The following is an 18,616-nucleotide window of genomic DNA, read 5'->3' on the forward strand; positions in this document are numbered from 1 at the left end:
TGCATCTCCCTGGGCCAAGGGACCATAGTGTACAAACATAATTTTAGTTTGGAGACACGGAACCCCCGGAACTAGAGGGCTCTAAACGGGTCAAATTTGTTTCACGATCATTTTGAAACTTATATTATTAAGTCCTTGGGCCACGGTGAAACAAAAGCACACAGGAAGAACAGTAAATTTGGTTCCTCCAAAAATGAGGAAAAAAAAGAACAAAAATCTTCTTTTAGGTGGGGCAGCGATCCCCAAAATGGTCCAAAACTGTTTGCGATTGGTTGGTAATTTTCAAGAATCGTTTTCTGGGCCAAGGAGACAAGACATTTTTCTTAAGGGGAAGGTGGGTGTTAGAGGTATTTTTTTGTCTAATTGAGATACTCTTGACTCAAGGACTTTAGGTAGGTAGGTAGGTAGGTAATTTCATTCAAAAAACAATACAATAAACTTTCATTCATCAGCTAAAAAAAATAGGAAGGAAACAATATTTTCTGAAGCCACTTTTGTGGGTCCTTGTCCCCAACCTGATATATTTTTTTTCTGTGTGTGTATATGAATGTTCCCTAGGCCCAGGAGCTTACGGGTGCAAGGTTATATCCTTTCAGAAGATTTTTTTTCCCTTTTTTGGCTATTTTGCCGGGAGGAATCCATTATTTTCTAAATTATCACAAATGAAAATTTTAAACAACCAATCTACTTTCATAAGTTAGTTCCTGTAAACTCGATTATGATAACACTTTCTTTCAACACAGGTCAACATATATATTGTTTCCAATAGAACGCAGAACATGTAACATTCAAGCCGTTTGTAAAAATTGAAGTGGGTAGCCTACTTACTTACGGTAGCTCTTATTCGTAAAACTTTACGCTCTTATTCGTCTTGTGATACTATTTATGTCGTTGTTTTGTTGATTATATCAAGAAAAATAAGAAACTAAGGTACCGATCTGGTGTATGACCACCTCTAGAGGAAAGACTAATTCAGAAAACTACTTTACAACATTCTAAATTATTGACTGATATTATCCCCAAAGACCAGTTTGCAGCACTTAACCACCTCCAATGGATTTTCGATAGCGCGACTCTTCTTTTCTTATTTAATTTAATGACAAACGGTAAACAAGTGGCGAGAAGAAAAGAGTGGCGCTACTGAAAATACAATGATTCTATGCAATTTGGGCAACCGTAGATATTTTTCCATTAAGAGGGTACAGGAGGGAGATGCAGTGAAGCAAAGCAACCTTTAGGAATGATATAAGTAAGTAGCCTATAGAATGTTTTAAGATAGTCTTCAAAATTGTATAATGCTTCCTTTAGAAGTGGTCGTGCAATTGACCGATAAAAGAAACGTTCTAAAAAGAGAGAACTCACTTTCGCAATAGAGATAGTTTGCTGTTCCATAGCTTCGTGAATAGCAACACGGTCGTCTTCTCTCATTTTATCAAATTCATCGATGCAGACAACACCTCCATCGGCTAAAACCATGGCCCCTCCTTCCATCACAAAATTTCTCTGAAAGTAAATACAGAAATACGAAATAGTAAAAATAAAACTGGTAAGAATTAACCTTATTTACAACGAAGAAACACAAGAATTTCTGTCCCAAACAGATGCCACAGCAGCCTTTGTGGCGGGACTTGTGCCATGTACCAGAATATTTCAAATGAACTAAAAGTATACTAACATCAAATTTGATTTTTTTTTTTTTTTTCGTGCTTACTTACACTCACATATATACGGGGTTTATTCAAAACAACCATAAAAAAAAAATAATAAATAAAAACAACGTAAAAAGGCAAATCTACGAACTAAGAATTGATGTGGCCGTCATCTGAACTGCATGAAATAATCAAAACAAAACACAAAGGTACAAAGTTACAGGTACAGGCACAAAGTTAGGGATTGAATTATTCCCCACATTTTTTGCCTTATGACCAAGTTCTTTTTCTCCTTCTTTCTTTCTTCTTATTTTTCTCAAAATTTTATTGTTAACCGAAGCTGGAAAGGGCTCGAATGGTATACTACTTCGTTAGCATGAATTTAACATAAAAGGCAAAACAGAGGCAATGGTATCTTAAAAAGATACTTAAGAAGAGAAAAAAACGCCCACAAGCCCAAAGTATTCTTCCCCCAGCTGTCGACCTCACGCTTTAGAAGCCCCTAGGGAATTTGTTCCCTCCGTTAAAAAATCCCAGCAAACGAAATAAGAGACATAAACGGATAAAGAAAAAACCAAGATTATTAGGTAATAAATCTTTTGGAATGAATGAACTTTGGTCCGCCAAACTTTTAAATTCATGAGCCATAAAAAACACAACAAAAAATTATCAAGGGAAATAATTATGGAGAACAGAGTTAAATGAACGAGATCCCCTTCTCCGTTTCCTAGGGTATGAAAGACTTTAAAATTTGCTGACAATTACCCTTCAAACAACCGAAAAACATGAATATATTAAGTCCATTCCATCTTAGGTCGTTATAATTAGGACAATATTTGAACAGCTCAAATTGGGATTCCAGCCAACTCACATCATGATTCACATGGGAGCACATGTCATTCTTATGCTATGGCTTGTCAATCCGACGTTAATAATTCAAAAGAAGTTGTTTCACAGCGTAATTTTATAGAGAAGTAGAAAATGTCTTGGATTTTTTGCCAGTTATATAACGCCCGGCGTTTTGTAGAACGAAGACTTGACTTTGAAGAAACAGCAAAAACCATTGCAATATCGAAAGTTCCAATTTCCCACTACTTGTGCATGTGAAAAGCAGATACAGGAAATTTAGGAAAAAAACTTTTAGTCACCTTGAGATTAAAATGATAGGATAAAGGTAAATGGATTAGGTCTACTGATGCAGCAAGTTGAGTTTGAGGGGTGTACAGTAAATATTAATTGGCAAAAAAATAAAAATATAAAAAGAAAGAAAGAAAGATGTTGCACATCCCTTTTGTATTACCACAGATGAATCTTCAAAGCAAAAACCCATCTACATGAAACTGCCACTTGACAAAATATTCATTGCCCACAAAGTTAGCTGTTGTTTGCAGGAGCAGAAAGTTCAATCAGACAGAGCTCAGTTAGTGGCACTGATAAGAAAATAGTTATTTTACCAGCTAAGAGTTTAAAATGATCATGACAATTTCTTGGTTCAGGTCTCTAATTTCTTTCACCGGTGTCAAGTCTATAGCCCTTGAATGTTTCCAGTTCAGCTTAAGAAGTAATTTTCAAGCTAATAGGGAAGATAGTACTGATTTTCGTTTTAGATAGTAATTACGTTGAATTCGCTGTTAAACTACCGTTGAGTAATGAGTATGGGTAAATATACGTTATTTTCTTCTGGTGTAGTCTAGTAAACCAGAAGGTTGAAGACTCTTTACAATCTTATGAACAGTTACCGTCAACACTTTCAGACTCTAAGAAATATTTTCAGAAGCAGCTGAATCCGGTAGATAGCTAAAGCAATGAAACAAAACCTGACCTGATTTTAGACAAAAGAAAAGTAAACAACTTTTATTCTTTTTTTTTTTTATTGTCAGCCTCATGTGAAGCACAATCCATTAAAGAAGAAACAAGTTGACAATATTGAGTTAAAAGTTTCAATTTATTTCGTAATCAAGCATTTAATTTCTTCGTTTTCTTCAAAATTAAAATTTTGTTTATGAGTTAGACCTTGTTTTGATTTCAATGATTCATCAGTAAAACCTGTCAATTATGAATATAGACAGTGAAAATAGTTAAAGTTACAAATTAATGGGGACTTGATGGTGGGTTCTAGATGTTAGGCTAAGACCTCAAGGATGCATAATAGAGCCGAGACCAGTAAAGACGCTTCGAGAAGGGCTATTACAGAATTTTAAACAGTTTAAAACTGCAAAAGAATGATATCAGACATAAAGAAAGCTTAGCTGAAGATGTCATTTCGAAACAGCAAACCATAAATACCAGGAATTGGACAGGGCTTCCACTTTTAGGGATATTACCCTATTTTAAGGAGAAATCACTTCTTTTAGGGATATTTATTTTGAATATAGGGACAAAGGAAAATCTGGGGTAAAGTAAGGATTTTCAGGGAAATCTGGGGTAAAGTAAGGATTTTCAGTGGAAGTTAGATTTTTTCAAACAAAAGATTGAAAAATTCATCATTGTAATATTTTTTAGTGAGAAAGATCTAAAACTTCATGTTGAAGTATTTGACATGGTTAAATGTAGTGATGGATCAGCTGAGGGTCTGACTAACTGCATCAAACAAGTCATTGAAAAAAGCTCGGTTCACAGGCAAAATATAGTTAGGTTTTGTGCAGATACTACTAACGTCATGTTTGGAGCCAATAAATCTGCTTCAACGCTAATGAAAGCCATGGTGCCTCATATCTTGAATGTGAAATGCTCGTGCCATCTTATTCACTTATGTTCGTCCTAAGCATGCTCGTCGCTTCCCAAGACACTAGAAGACTTGGCACGAAATACCTATGTACACTTTTCCAGGAGTGCTTCCAGGCGAGATAAGCCTGCCAAATTTCAGAAGTTCTTTGGATGCAAAGCACTCCCAATTCTTCCACCAGGACAGACGAGTCAGTTGTCCCTTCAGGCCTGCATAAAGAGGCTTATTGAGCACAGGGTTGCTCCTACTCATTATTTCAGAGAAACCACGTTTGACGACTCAACTACAACCAATGACCTTATCTTGTCGACATTACAAAGCAAGTTGACAAAGTTGACTCTCCAATGAATTCCATACAGTTTTTCAATCTGAGCTTCCACTTCTTGGCCAGAATCTCGAGAAGTTGCAAATAGATGGGATGGGTATAACCAGGAGAAGGAGTATTACTTATTGTACCAGCATCTGGTGGTTTGAAGCTACAACAAATTTGCACCGAAAGTAGCGGAAAGATGGAAAGATACGTTGTTTTGGTGGAGGAATGACAGCACCAGCAATGAAAATCATAGGACGGACCTACATTTTGAGTACCGGTCTCACAAAGGTAACGAAGAGCACTGTCCAAACACTGGCAGGATGATAATCAAGCTTTCTGGATCTTAAAATTAACACAAAAGCTCTGAATAATTTCATTTTGCAATGAGGAATTTATCATCAGGCTCAAATGGCAGAAAATCCTTGCCGGTGACGAATCAGTTCAACCTAGAAACTGTTTTTATTTACTTCAAACTTACAGGGAGGGTAAGGCCTTAGGGTGTGCCCCCCTAAGAGATGCGTACAATTTATTATAAAAGTTCATTCTTTCGAAATATGAAAAGTAAAACAGTACTTTGAAAAAAGACAAAACAGTATATCATTGGAATGTTGCTTGTCTGTTTGCTAAGAGTGCAAAAAACCCATTAAAGTCATAAAAAATACGAGCAGGCTGTGTGAAACCGTTATGTGTTTCCACAGCACAATAACGTCTTCAGAATGTAGTATAAAATAAGACCATATTGTATAACATGTCATAGTACCCACATCAACCTTGTCTTCCAAGCTAGTCTCAACAAGAACAAGAAGGTATTTATAACTTTACCCTTTCGATAATTCCTCTGATTCTGCTTCTTTACCCTAACGTATAATTTGATTGATTAAAGGTTTTGAAATAAAAGGATTGATCACAGTTTTCAAGTATTTGTCACACTAATTTAAGGTTCCTCCCTTTTTTGTATAACCTTTTTTTTGCAAAGTTAAGACAGCAAAAATAGTAATACCAATAAACAGATTTGCATTCTATAAGCTGAAGATGCGAGAAATTCAACTGCCGAGGCACATTTATGCAAAATATTACGGAGAACAGAGTTGAAAGGAGTAACAAAAGCTCTAGTAAAATCCCCGAGACATCTACTCGCTGTTATTTACATCCAGATCTTTACAAACTTCTCTATCATTGAAAAAAAATATATATATAAAAAGGGTAAAACCATTTGCATATACCAACCCAAACGAAACGGTGAGAGATAGACAAACCATGTAAACTACCCGTTTGTAACAGTACTTCTTTATGGGTGCTTAATGGAAACGGGGCAAACCAGGAGGCTAAAGAAAGAGACAATTTTTTATATTTAAAATGATACAGCACCTCTGATAAAACTAGCTTTCTCAAATCTTTGCCCTCCTCTTTCTCATAAAAAAGTATTGCAATTTTACTCCCCCACCCCACCTCCTCCTCCGAAAGATTTGCCACGGGTGCCCTTCGTACTTTAAGAGATTATAGCTGGTAAAACTCTAAGACAATATGATGCACTCCATATCACGGATTCGGAATACCATATTCACTATATAGTATTAAACTGCCTACGGGTTGTTTTGGGTACCCGACTGACTGACCAGATCTCAAGCAATAGAATGTACAAAAAGTGTGGTTTTATCCCCCTTTCTAAGGCTATAATGAGATAATAGTAATAGTAGATAATAGTAGGTCGTAATGTATGGTAAGTAATCTCCATTAGAGCTTTTCAGCCTTGAAAGATTCACTATCAAATAAGTTGATTCTTTCTTTGTCATGGAGTATTCTTGTAGTAAGCTGAGTGTTGAACGAAAACAAAAATAAGTAATAACTTGCCTGTCACAGTAAAGTTGTAAATGTCTCGGCATTTCTCCTTGTGGAATATCATCAGGCGCCTCTTGCAGTTTCAAAACTTGGATATCAACACATTTGCATTTATCAGGAACAATATAATAAGGATCCAGAGAACATGGCGGCCGTCCCACTTGTTCCCTAATCATAAACTTTGAATCAGTATTAATAAAATGGTACGGCTGGGAAAATCAAAGAGAAATATAACAAGAATAGATTAGTAATGCGTCCTAGTGTAATCATCACAGAAAAGGAAGACTATGATGAATATACCGTTCTATTCATCACTCCCTGTACTCATTAACGTGTCAATTTTGAATCATCTTCATATCATTCTCTTAAGAACAATGACACACAGGGAGAAAATAAGTAACAGCCCATTTCCCATTACTGAGACCAAAGACGATCAATTCTTCTTATTTTTCCTTAATTTAACAAATACTTTTGCTCTTTGAATCCTAAAGACAAATGAAAAATAATTAGGACTTGGAAAATTAGTGCTTTAAGAATTAAAGCACTTAATATTTAAAATAATATTTAATATTAATATTTTATATTTAACATATATATATCTATATATATAAAAATAAGTTGTCTGTGTGTGGATCTGTGGATCAGGTGACGTCATGTTTGTTCGCATATGACGTCTGAATTATTTCACACTAATACAAAAGAAGAAAAAAACTAAAAAAGGTAAAAACTACAAAAAAAAACTAAAAAGAAAAAAAAACTAAAAAAGCTAAAAAACTAAAAAAAACTAAAAAAAGGTAAAAATCTAATAACTAAAAAAAAACTGAAATAAATAAAAAAAAAGGCAAAAACTACAAAAAAAATAAAAACTAATAAAAAAACTAAAAAAGCTAAAAAACTAAAAAAACTAAAAAAAACTAAAAAAAGGTAAAAAAACTAAAAAAAACTAAAAACTAAAAAAGAAAAAAACTAAAAAAAAGGAAAAAACTGAAAAATAAAAGAGAAAAAGAAAACTAAAAAAATATGAATAAATATACATAAAAATAAGTTGTTTGTGGGTTATGTCTGTCTGTCTGTCTGTCGAGTGACGTCGTGTTTGTCCGCATATGACGTCTGAATTATTTCACACTAATGCAAAAGAAGACAAAAAACTAAAAAAGGTAAAAACTACAAAAAAAACTAAAAAGAAAAAAAACTAAAAAAGCTAAAAAAACTAAAAAAAACTAAAAAAAGGTAAAAAACTAAAAACTAAAAAAACTGAAAAAACTAAAAAAAGGCAAAAACTAAAAAAAAACTAAAAACTAATAAAAAAACTAAAAAAGCTAAAAAACTAAAAAAACTAAAAAAAGGTAAAAAACAAAAAAAAACTAAAAACTAAAAAAGAAAAAACTAAAAAAAAGGAAAAAACTGAAAAATAAGAGAAAAAGAAAACTAAAAAAATATTAATAAATATAAAAAATATAAATATAAATATAATATAAATTAGCAATCAACAAAGCACCGAGACAAAAATGACGACCGGGACACAGGGAGTATAAATGACGACCAGGACATAAGTAAAAAAAAAAAACTAAAAAACTAAAAAAATGGTAAAAACTACAAAAAAACTAAAAACTAATAAAAAAACTAAAAAATCTAAAAATCTAAATAAACTAAAAAAGAAAAAAAAGAAAAAAGGAAAAAAATAAAGGAGAAAAACAAAACTAAAAAACGAATGTATATACAGACCGGGACACCGGGATACAAATGACGACCGGGACACAGGGAATATAAATGACGACCGGGACACAGGGACACAACTACAATGGGGACGCCGGGGGGCACAGGGGGATATAAATGACGACCGGGACACCGGGAAACAAGGAATATAAATGACCCCCGGGACACTCAAAGAGAAATCACAGACTGGAACACCGGGACACAAATGACGACCGGGACACAGGGAATATAAATGACGACCGGGACACAGGGACATAACTACAAAGGGGACGCCGGGGTGCACAGGGGGATATATAAATGACGATGGCGACTCAGGGAATGGTCGATTAGCAATCACCATCAACAAAGCTCAAGGGCAATCATTAGAATCATGAGGTATAGATCTGAATACGGATTGTTTTCCCATGGACCATTATATGTTGCATGTTCAAGAGTCGGTAAACCTGACAATCTATTTATATGCACAGACAATGGGACAGCAAAGAATGTTGTATATCCGCAATTTTTACGTAGTTAAAAACATATATATATATATATATATATATATATATATATATATATATATATATATATATATATATATATATCTATATTCACAGGTGGGACATAGGGACACAACTACAATGGCGCGTAACTAATATGGCGCGTAACGACTTACGCGCGCGGGGCGGCTTGGGGGGGGGGGGGGGGGCGAAGCACCCCCACCAACTAGGTGTTGATATATATATATATATGTATATATATATATCTATATATTTATATAAATAAGTTGTCTGTGTGTGTGTGTGTGTCGAGTGACGCCATGTTTGTGTGTTGACTGACGTCATATTCGTTGACTGACGAAATTACAGACCGGGACATCGGGACACAAATGACGACCGGGACATAGGGAATATAAATGACGACCGGGACACTCAAAGAGAAAGTGACCGGGACACAAGGAATGTTCGATTAGCAATCACCATCAACAAAGCACCGGGACAAAAATGACGACCGGGACACAGGGAATATAAATGACGACCAGGACACTCAAAGAGAAATTACAGACCGGGACACCGGAACACAAATGACGACCGGGACACCGGGAATATAAATGACGACCGCGACACTCAAAGAGAAATTACAGACTGGGACACCGGGACACAAATGACGACCGGGACACAGGGAAACAACAACAACGGGGACGCTGGGGGGCACAGGGGGATGTATAAATGACGACGGGGACACAGGGAATGTTCGATTAGCAATCACCATCAACAAAGCTCAAGGGCAATGATTAGAATAATGAGGTATAGATCTGAATACAGATTGTTTTTCCCATGGACAATTATATGTTGCATGTTCAAGGGTCGGTAAACCTGACAATCTATTTATATGCACAGACAATGGGACAGCCAAGAATGTTGTATATTCGCAAGTTTTACGTAGTTAAAAACATATATATATATCAATCTATATTCACAGGTGGGACACAGGGACACAACTACAATGGCGCGTAACTAATATGGCGCGTAACGACTTACGCGCACGGGGGGGATTGGGGTGGCGCGAAGCGCCACCCCTACAGCTAGTTATCTATATATATAAAAATAAGTTGTCTGTGCGTCGAGTGACGTCATGTTTGTGTGTCGACTGACGTCATATTTGTCGACTGACGAAATTACAGACCGGGACATCGGGACACAAATGACGACCGGGACACTGAGACATAGGGAATATGAATGACGACCGGGACACTCAAAGAGAAAGCGACCGGGACACAAGGAATGTTCGATTAGCAATCACCGTCAACAAAGCACCGGGACACAAATGACGACCGGGACACCGGGACACAGGGAATATAAATGACGACCGCGACACTCAAAGAGAAATTACAGACTGGGACACCGGGACACAAATGATGACCGGGACACAGGGAAACAACAACAACGGGGACGCCGGGGGGCACAGGGGGATATATAAATGACGACGGGGACACAGGGAATGTTCGATTAGCAATCACCATCAGCAAAGCTCAAGGGCAATCATTAGAATAATGAGGTATAGATCTGAATACAGATTGTTTTTCCCATGGACAATTATATGTTGCATGTTCAAGAGTCGGTAAACCTGACAATCTATTTATACGCACAGACAATGGGACAGCCAAGAATGTTGTATATTCGCAAGTTTTACGTAGTATATATATATATATATATATATATATATATATATATATATATATATATATATATATATATATATATATATATATATATATCTAATCTATATTCACAGGTGGGACACAGGGACACAACTACAATGGCGCGTAACGACTTACGCGCGCGGGGGGGGCTTGGGGGGGGGGGCGAAGCGCCCCCTCCAACTAGGTGTTGGGGTGGCGCGAAGCGCCACCCCAACAGCTAGTATAATATATTAATATAAAATATATTATATTTATATTTAATAAGATAATATTTGATAATAATATTGATATTTAAAATAAACATGCACCTAATATATAATTATTAATCTGTTCCACCCAACTAAGACATTTCTTTTTTTGAGTCGTCTTCTATTTTTTATACACATACTATTATGAGGTGTGCTTCTTCTACTAAGAAATAAGATAATCTTTAAGGGGGTTAGATCCAAACATTACTCCTCCCAAAATTTCAAGATAATTTAATTTTTTGTATTAGAAAAGTTTCAGCTCAAATATTAAACATACTGGTTTAAAATTATAGAAGTCCAAGCCAGGGAATTACCATCTATTAAATATTTGATGAAGGAATGGCCAATGAAGCTAATTCTAATCCCGCGTGCAGGGATCAGACACGATATTTTAATATCAGCTAAAACTGCAAATTCACATAAAAATTTCCTTTTTTAGCTGTTTAATCTTTATCGAATAACATCAACTAATAGATTGCTATGGACAAGCGGATAATTCAACACACAAAGGCAGCTGAAATTTCGTCATAGAACTGGACTTATAAACAACAACCAGATTTTTAAATCACTTAAATTTTGCAACCTGTATGATCAAAGAAAACCATTTTATATCAATAATTTTACGTTTTATTTCTATAAGTAATAATGAATAATCGAATAACATGTTTGAACAATAATACTTTCCAAAAATGCTTCAAAATTTTATTATTCCTAAGCTCACTTGCAACGTGAATCATATTTGGGCTCTCACAAATGTTCGGTTCTCTAAGAGTTTGGGTTCTCTCCGCTTTTGGCTTTTTTGGCATAGTTCACATTCATGTTTTTTTGTTTTTTTTCATTGTGGACTTTCGTATGCCTATTCAAATTTGAATTGTCTTAATAGTTCTTTTTGCATTCTTTACATGTGGATTCTCATATGCCAAGTCAAACTTGACTTTTGAGAAAATTGTATTGTATCAGATTAACGACGCTTCTTGACTACTAAGGTCCCTGCGTCGGCCCTCCAGTGCATTGCTGCAGCATGATTCGATCTCTAGGTCCCGTATTACCAAGCTAAGGTCAAACCCACTGCGCCACCACAGGACATTTGAGAAAATCTCTTTTGGCAGAGCTGACATTCAAGAGGTTTCGCTCCATTGTGGATTCTCATATGTCGGAACAAACTCCGTTGGCTAGAATATTTCTTTTTGCATACTTCGCATTCATAAGGTTTTTCTCCATTGTGGGTTTCCGTGTGCATAATCAAATTTATCTCTCGAGAAAATTTTCTTTGGCATATTTCCCATTCATAATGTTTTCCGCCATTATGGGTTCTCATATGCCGAGTCAAAATACATTTGCTATACATCTTCTTTTTGCATATTTCACATTCATATAGCTATTCACCAGTGTGTGTTCTCACATGCTCGCTCAAATTTATCTTTCGAGAAAACTTTTTTTGGCATAATTTATAGGGTTTTTTTCCACTGTGAATTCTCCTCATATGCACGGACAAACCCCATTTGGTAGAAATTTTCTTTTTGCATACTTCACATTCGTATAGTTTTTCACCATTGTGGGCTCTCAAGTGTCTTTTCAAATTTGATATGTCAGAAAAATTCGTTTTGCATACTTCACATTCATATGGTTTTTCTCCACTGTGAATTCTCATATGCAGGGACAAACCCCATTTGGTAGAAATTTTCTTTTTGCATACTTCACATTCGTATAGTTTTTCACCATTGTGGGCTCTCAAGTGTCTTTTCAAATTTGATATGTCAGAAAAATTCGTTTTGCATACTTCACATTCATATGGTTTTTCACCATTGTGGGCTTTCAAGTGCCTATTCAAATGAGACCTATAAAAATATTTATTTTTGCATACTTCACATTCATGTAGTTTTTCACCATTGTGGTTTCTCATGTGCATAATCCATTGTGATCTATAAGAATAACTCTTTTTGCATACTTCACATTCATAATCCACTCTAAGCCGGAAAGGCTGTTTCTGATCATGCATCCTTGCGGTATCACAATTCAAAGAAGTAGAAGCTGAAATCAATTGCTTTTGTGACTGATCTGGATCTGCCACTTCTTCCATGGCTATTGTGGGTAATTTTTTTGATGTGGATGCTACATCAAGGCAATCATTGCTCATAGCTATATTTTCAAACTTTTTTAATTCACTAGATTCACTAGGATACATAACGAATGCAACAACTACAATCAACTAATAAAGTGAGGTTTAAATAAGGTTGTATATATACATAAAATGACGTCATACCTATGATGACAGAGGATACCATCGTTTATTTGCTGATAATTTTAATGACGTCAATCATAAGCAAGGTTCCTTGTATACCCAATATAATGTCATTATATACCTTATTTATTATTCGTAACGTCACTCAGCAAAATGTGCACTAATAATAACACAAACACCCGCCATGTTGAACAATAGTAGAGCTTAAGGAAATACAGTGCAGGATCACGGGTCATCTGTGCAAAGGGTATATAGCCGAGAAGCACTATCAACAACAAGTGCAGGGTTTCACACATGATTCAGTTGATTGGATAAAAGTTTAGCTCCTAAATAGACTATGGTACTTTTTTGTTGTGCTCCATTGTACAAAAAAGCAGCCTGAGGAAAATATTTGAGTGACCTTATAAGAAAGGTATGCCCGCCCTTATCTCTGTATTCTAGACTATTTTCCAATTGTAGCCTGTGTGATCGACATATCAGGCTACGTTTGCTTTCTGAAATTTTACCAATAAGGTAATTGTATTCTAGGGCCCTAATCTTTATAGGTTAGCCGGCTGAAACTAAACAAACTAGCTTAGGCTACCATGAGAAATAGGCTAAGTTCAACTAACCTATTTTAAAGTAGCTTTCTGATTTATAGTCTAATTGAAATGACTGGTCCTTAGGTAGCTTAATATTTCAGAAACCGATATTGAGGCTTAAGACCCAAGAATGTAGGTGAAGATACAGTCTTGAGCAGGTAAGGCTGCTGAACTTGTAGGCAAACGGGCGACTTAGATTTGTCATACTATCTGGTATTATAAGCTGGTCGGGTCTGTGCGTTTACCCCCCAGAAAATACCCCTGCAGAAAATACCCCCGCGGAAAATACCCCTGTAGAAAACACTCCCCCTCCCGGATAATAGCCCCCGTGGAAAATAAGACTTTCAGAACTTGAGAATTTTATTTGATTTTTTTTTTATTTTTCGTAGGAGGAAGGAATTTTGGCACTTTCGGAATTTTGGGGGTAAAGTATTTGGACAGTTTGAAGTCCGAAAACAATTCTTACTTCATTATATGCAAAATTATATGTACCAAACACATTTTGCATACAGATCCGCTATACTTTACCCTCCCCCCTAATATCTGCAAATATATAGCCCAAATTATATATTTCCCATCTATTCTGTTACTTGTGTTCGACTTGTCTCACGCTAAGCTGAAAGAAACTAAAACAGAAACCGGTTTGTTCTCGAGTTTTGCTCAGCGTAAAATTGAGTCAGTGGCGTATAATACACAAGTACCAAAATGCTTTCCCCCTTCAAAAAAAAACAAATATAATTTTCAAATTTGGAAATGTTTATTTTCCACGGGAAGGGAGGGAGGTATTTACTAGGGGGACATTTTCTGGGGGATATTTCCTGGTGGGGGCATTTTCTACGGGAAGGGGGTTTTCCACTGATGGAGTTTTACTTTCCAGGGAGGGGTAAACGTCGACCACCAAGCTCGTCTAAAGTACAAACTATTGAGAACGAAATATGTTAAGGGAACAACTATAATTTCGTAACATGTAGAATAATTGTAACAAGCATATTTTGACGAAAGTTCCGCTATACTTTAGCCCAAATCCACAAAATGCAGATACATAGCCCAAGTTATAGATTTCTCAGGTATTTCGCCACCTGTCATGCTTGTCTTTCGGGTTCTTTTTTTTGTCACATTTGAATCAATTAAACCAAGTACACGGGTTTAAACAAGATAGACGCCTTGGTAGAATGGATGGGAAACATAAAAAAGATGACTTGGCTTTTTAGAGTATGATGGTAATTGCCGTGTAAAAAGTGATTTTCCTTGTTGAATAAAGTAGAACGTCTTGTCAGATCAGGCCCACTGTCGGTCTTATTGAAGAATAACTGCAGCGTGATGGCCTAGTAATGAGCGCGTGCCCTAATGGATAAGGCATCGGAATCCATATCCAAAGATTATAGGTTAGAGTCCTGCCGTGATCCAACTTTTAGTTCTACTATGGGCTGTTCGTCATTTATTATTAAATTCTTCAATCCGACACAGTTTTTAGGAGTTTCTGACTATTCTTTTGTTACTACGAGACACGTTTGTCTTTTACTGGATTGCGGCTACCGCTGCAGCCACGATGCATCATCATGCATATGATGATTGATTTAACATTTCAGTTACTATGGGCTAGAGTTTGTTGTTAACTGTAAGTTCCTGGCTATTCTTTTGTTACTATGAGACACGTTTGTCTTTTACTGGATTGCGGCTACCGCTGCAGCCACGATGCATCATCATGCATATGATGATTGATTTAACATTTCAGTTACTATGGGCTAGAGTTTGTTGTTAACTGTAAGTTCCTGGCTATTCTTTTGTTACTATGAGACACGTTTGTCTTTTAATGGATTGCGGCTACCGCTGCAGCCACGATGCATCATCATGCATATGATGATTGATTTAACATTTCAGTTACTATGGGCTAGAGTTTGTTGTTAACTGTAAGTTCCTGGCTATTCTTTTGTTACTATGAGACACGTTTGTCTTTTAATGGATTGCGGCTACCGCTGCAGCCACGATGCATCATCATGCATATGATGATTGATTTAACATTTCAGTTACTATGGGCTAGAGTTTGTTGTTAACTGTAAGTAAAGAACGAGCAAAGTTCTCACTCAATTTTGTCTATAATATATACATAAACAGTACGATGTCTATCTGCTGCCATAAACATACAGATTTTGAAAATTTTAATGTAGAGAATGATTTCTCCACATTTTGGAGGACAAGCATACCTTCTTTTTATGAGACAAAATAACGTCATTAACTGGCCCCACTGCCACGTCGATTTGAGAAATTTTTGTGATATTGTGAAAATAACTGAAGGTGCACTGATATACGTATTAACCGGAGAAGTAAGTACACTACTAAATAAAATCCCAATAATTTTAAGAAAATATACAAAAAAAACACTAAAATGTTGATATTACTTAAAAACTGAAGAAATTTACGTTCCCAGTATTTTAAAACCTAATCAAACAGTTCGTGGTAACAAACTGCAGTAAGGAGCGACCCGGCTCAATAGTAAACGAAACTCTAAAAAACGGAATTTTGATGCTAAAAGATACATCAAAAGAATCGAATTTTTATGCTGATTCTAGATATATAAGTTTCATCAAATTTAATCTTTGTCATCGAAAGTTACGAGCCTGAGAAAATTTGCCTTATTTTGGAAAATAGGGGGAAATGCCCCCTAAAAGTCATAGAATGTTAACGAAAATCACACCATCGTGTTCAGCGTATAAGAGAACCCTATAGCATAAATTTCAAGCTCCTATCTACAAAAATGTGGAATTTCATATTTTTTGCCAGAAGACATTTTTTTTTTTTTTTTTTTTTTTTTTTTTCAGGGGTCATCGTATCGACCAAGTGGTCCTAGAATCTCGCAAGAGGGCTCATTCTAACGGAAATGAAAAGTTCTAGTGCCCTTTTTAAGTGACCAAAAAAATTGGAGGGCACCTAGGCCCCCTCCCACGCTCATTTTTTTCCCAAAGTCAACGGATCCAAATTTTGAGATAGCCATTTTGTTCCGCATAGTCGAAAACCATATTAACTATGTCTTTGGAATGACTCACTCCCCCACAGTCCGTGGGGGAGGGGCTGCAAGTTACAAACTTTGTCCAGTGTTTACATACAGTAATGGTTATTGGGAAGTGTACAGACGTTTTCAGGGGGATTTTTTGGTTTGGGTGGGGTTGAGGGGAGGAGGCTATGTGGGAGGATCTTCTCTTGGAGGAACATGTCATGGGGGAAGAGAAATTCAATGAAAAGGGCGCGGGATTTTCTAGCATTGCTATAAAAAAACAATGAAAATATAAACACGAAAAAGTTTTTCAACTGAAAGTAAAGAGTAGCATTAAAACTTAAAACTAACAGAGATTATTACGCATATGAAAGAGCGAGGTATTTAGGAGGTGATAAATACCTTGCTCTTTATGCTAAGTATTTTTAGTAATTTCAACTACTTATTCCACGGCCTTTCTGATTCAGGGGTCATTCTTAAAGAATTGGGACAAAACTTAAGATTTAGTGTAAAAGGCGAGGTATTAGCGAGGGTACAAACCCCCTCGTATACATAATAAAAATATAAGATTATGAAAGTTTGTTACGTAAGTTAATTCTTAAGTTACGTATATTTTTTACTAATAAAAACGAGGGGACAAACCCCCTCATATACATAATCAAAAATATAAGAGCATAAAATTTTGTTACGCAAGTTAATTCTTAAGTTACGTATATTTTTTACTAATAAAAACTTTCGTTAAAAATTAAAAGTTCTAGTTGCCTTTTTAAGTAACCGAAAAATTTGAGGGCAACTAGGCCTCCTTCCCCACCCCTTATTTCTCAAAATCGTCTGATCAAAACTAAGAGAAAGCCGTTTAGCCAAAAAAATTAATATGCAAATTTCATTTTACTAATTAATGTGTGGAGAGCCAAAATCAAAAATGCATTAATTCAAAACGTTCAGAAATTAAATAAAAAAAAACTAGTTTTTAAACTGAAAGTAAGGAGCGATATTAAAACTTAAAACGGACAGAAATTACTCCGTATATGAAATGGGTTGTCCCCTCCGCAATCCCTTGCTCTTTACGCTAAAGTTTGATTCTTTGTCACAATTCTACTTTTTAAAACAATTAAAAACTTTGGTGTAAAGAGCAAGGGATTGCAGAGGGGACAACCCATTTCATATACGGAGTAATTTCTGTCCGTTTTAAGTTTTAATATCGCTCCTTACTTTCAGTTTAAAAAACTAGTTTTTTTTTTATTATTTAATTTAAGAAAAAGAACGTAAATAAATATTGTCAAAGGCTTTGGAATAATGAGATTTGTCCATCGAAATTAGGTTAGGTGAGAAGTAAAACAACACTCAAAATCGTGAACTGGCTCCTCGCTCCTCTGTATTTATTGAGAAAAGATACCCCATGCAGAAGTGTCAATGAGATAACATTTACCAGAGGAGCACAATAGGTCATTTTCAGAGAGTCAAATATATAAGATACAACCTTAGATCCAGCACAAAAATTTAGAAATATTCTCATAGCCTAACCCCCTCCCCTCCTTTTTTTTGAAATCACTACCAAAACAGACGGGCATTAATATTTGAAGATGGGGCTCCAATAACTATGCACAGTTTCAATTAGATTTTTAGTTTCACGGGTAAGCAAAACAAAAGGTTTTTTCGCGCAATTGGAAAAGCGTTTTGGTGGCCCTCTTATTGTGGTGATTTAAAATGCAGACTCAGAATTCACAATTAAGTCCAGCTCCATTTAACTCCAGCTTTCACCTATTGTTATTTTTAAGCTATTTATTTCAAAACAGTGGCTATTATGCAACACATTTTACAAGATTTAAAAGTGAAAAGCTAAAGCGTTCTCAGTTTAAGGAAATATGATTGATTCATTAATTTCCAAGTAAAGTAAACACGATATATCACCAAATTATTTACCTATATCATGAATAAACAAGAGCTCATATGGCACTTGTGACGAGGTCGGAAGAGCCAAGAGCTCATATGAACTCTAGCAAAATTCTTAGAATCAATAGATTGATTTAAAGGATAATCAGATGCTTAATGCCGGTCAGGATTCAAAATAAAACCTCTGAGACACAAGGTCCTTCTAAATATCGAAAATCATTACGATCCGATCA

The 18,616-nt window shown here is 35.7% G+C and overlaps 2 protein-coding genes across 2 annotated transcripts in view; both read right to left on the bottom strand.

Moving 5' to 3' along the window:
- LOC136029078 (DNA replication licensing factor mcm5-A-like) overlaps window positions 1-18,616 on the bottom strand; it is a 34,559-nt gene that overhangs the window by 6,320 nt on the left and 9,623 nt on the right. The window contains exons 3-4 of the mRNA XM_065707127.1: window positions 6,539-6,694; window positions 1,363-1,503 (exon numbers count right to left, since the gene is read on the bottom strand). Coding sequence (XP_065563199.1) covers window positions 1,363-1,491 — 129 coding nt within the window. The 5' untranslated portion in view covers window positions 1,492-1,503; window positions 6,539-6,694. The remainder of the gene's footprint in view (window positions 1-1,362; window positions 1,504-6,538; window positions 6,695-18,616) is intronic.
- Window positions 12,054-12,860, bottom strand: LOC136029651 (zinc finger protein 570-like). The gene has a single exon (XM_065708152.1). The coding sequence runs from the start codon at window positions 12,858-12,860 to the stop codon at window positions 12,054-12,056; it is 807 nt and encodes a 268-aa protein (XP_065564224.1).

The sequence above is a fragment of the Artemia franciscana genome, chromosome 7 (assembly GCF_032884065.1).
Source record: "Artemia franciscana chromosome 7, ASM3288406v1, whole genome shotgun sequence".
Classification (NCBI taxonomy): Eukaryota; Metazoa; Arthropoda; class Branchiopoda; order Anostraca; family Artemiidae; genus Artemia; species Artemia franciscana.

Bases quoted from the DNA above. Each gene is read 5' to 3' on its own strand.
- LOC136029651 (XM_065708152.1), bottom strand. From the start codon at position 12,860: ATGTATCCTAGTGAATCTAGTGAATTAAAAAAGTTTGAAAATATAGCT.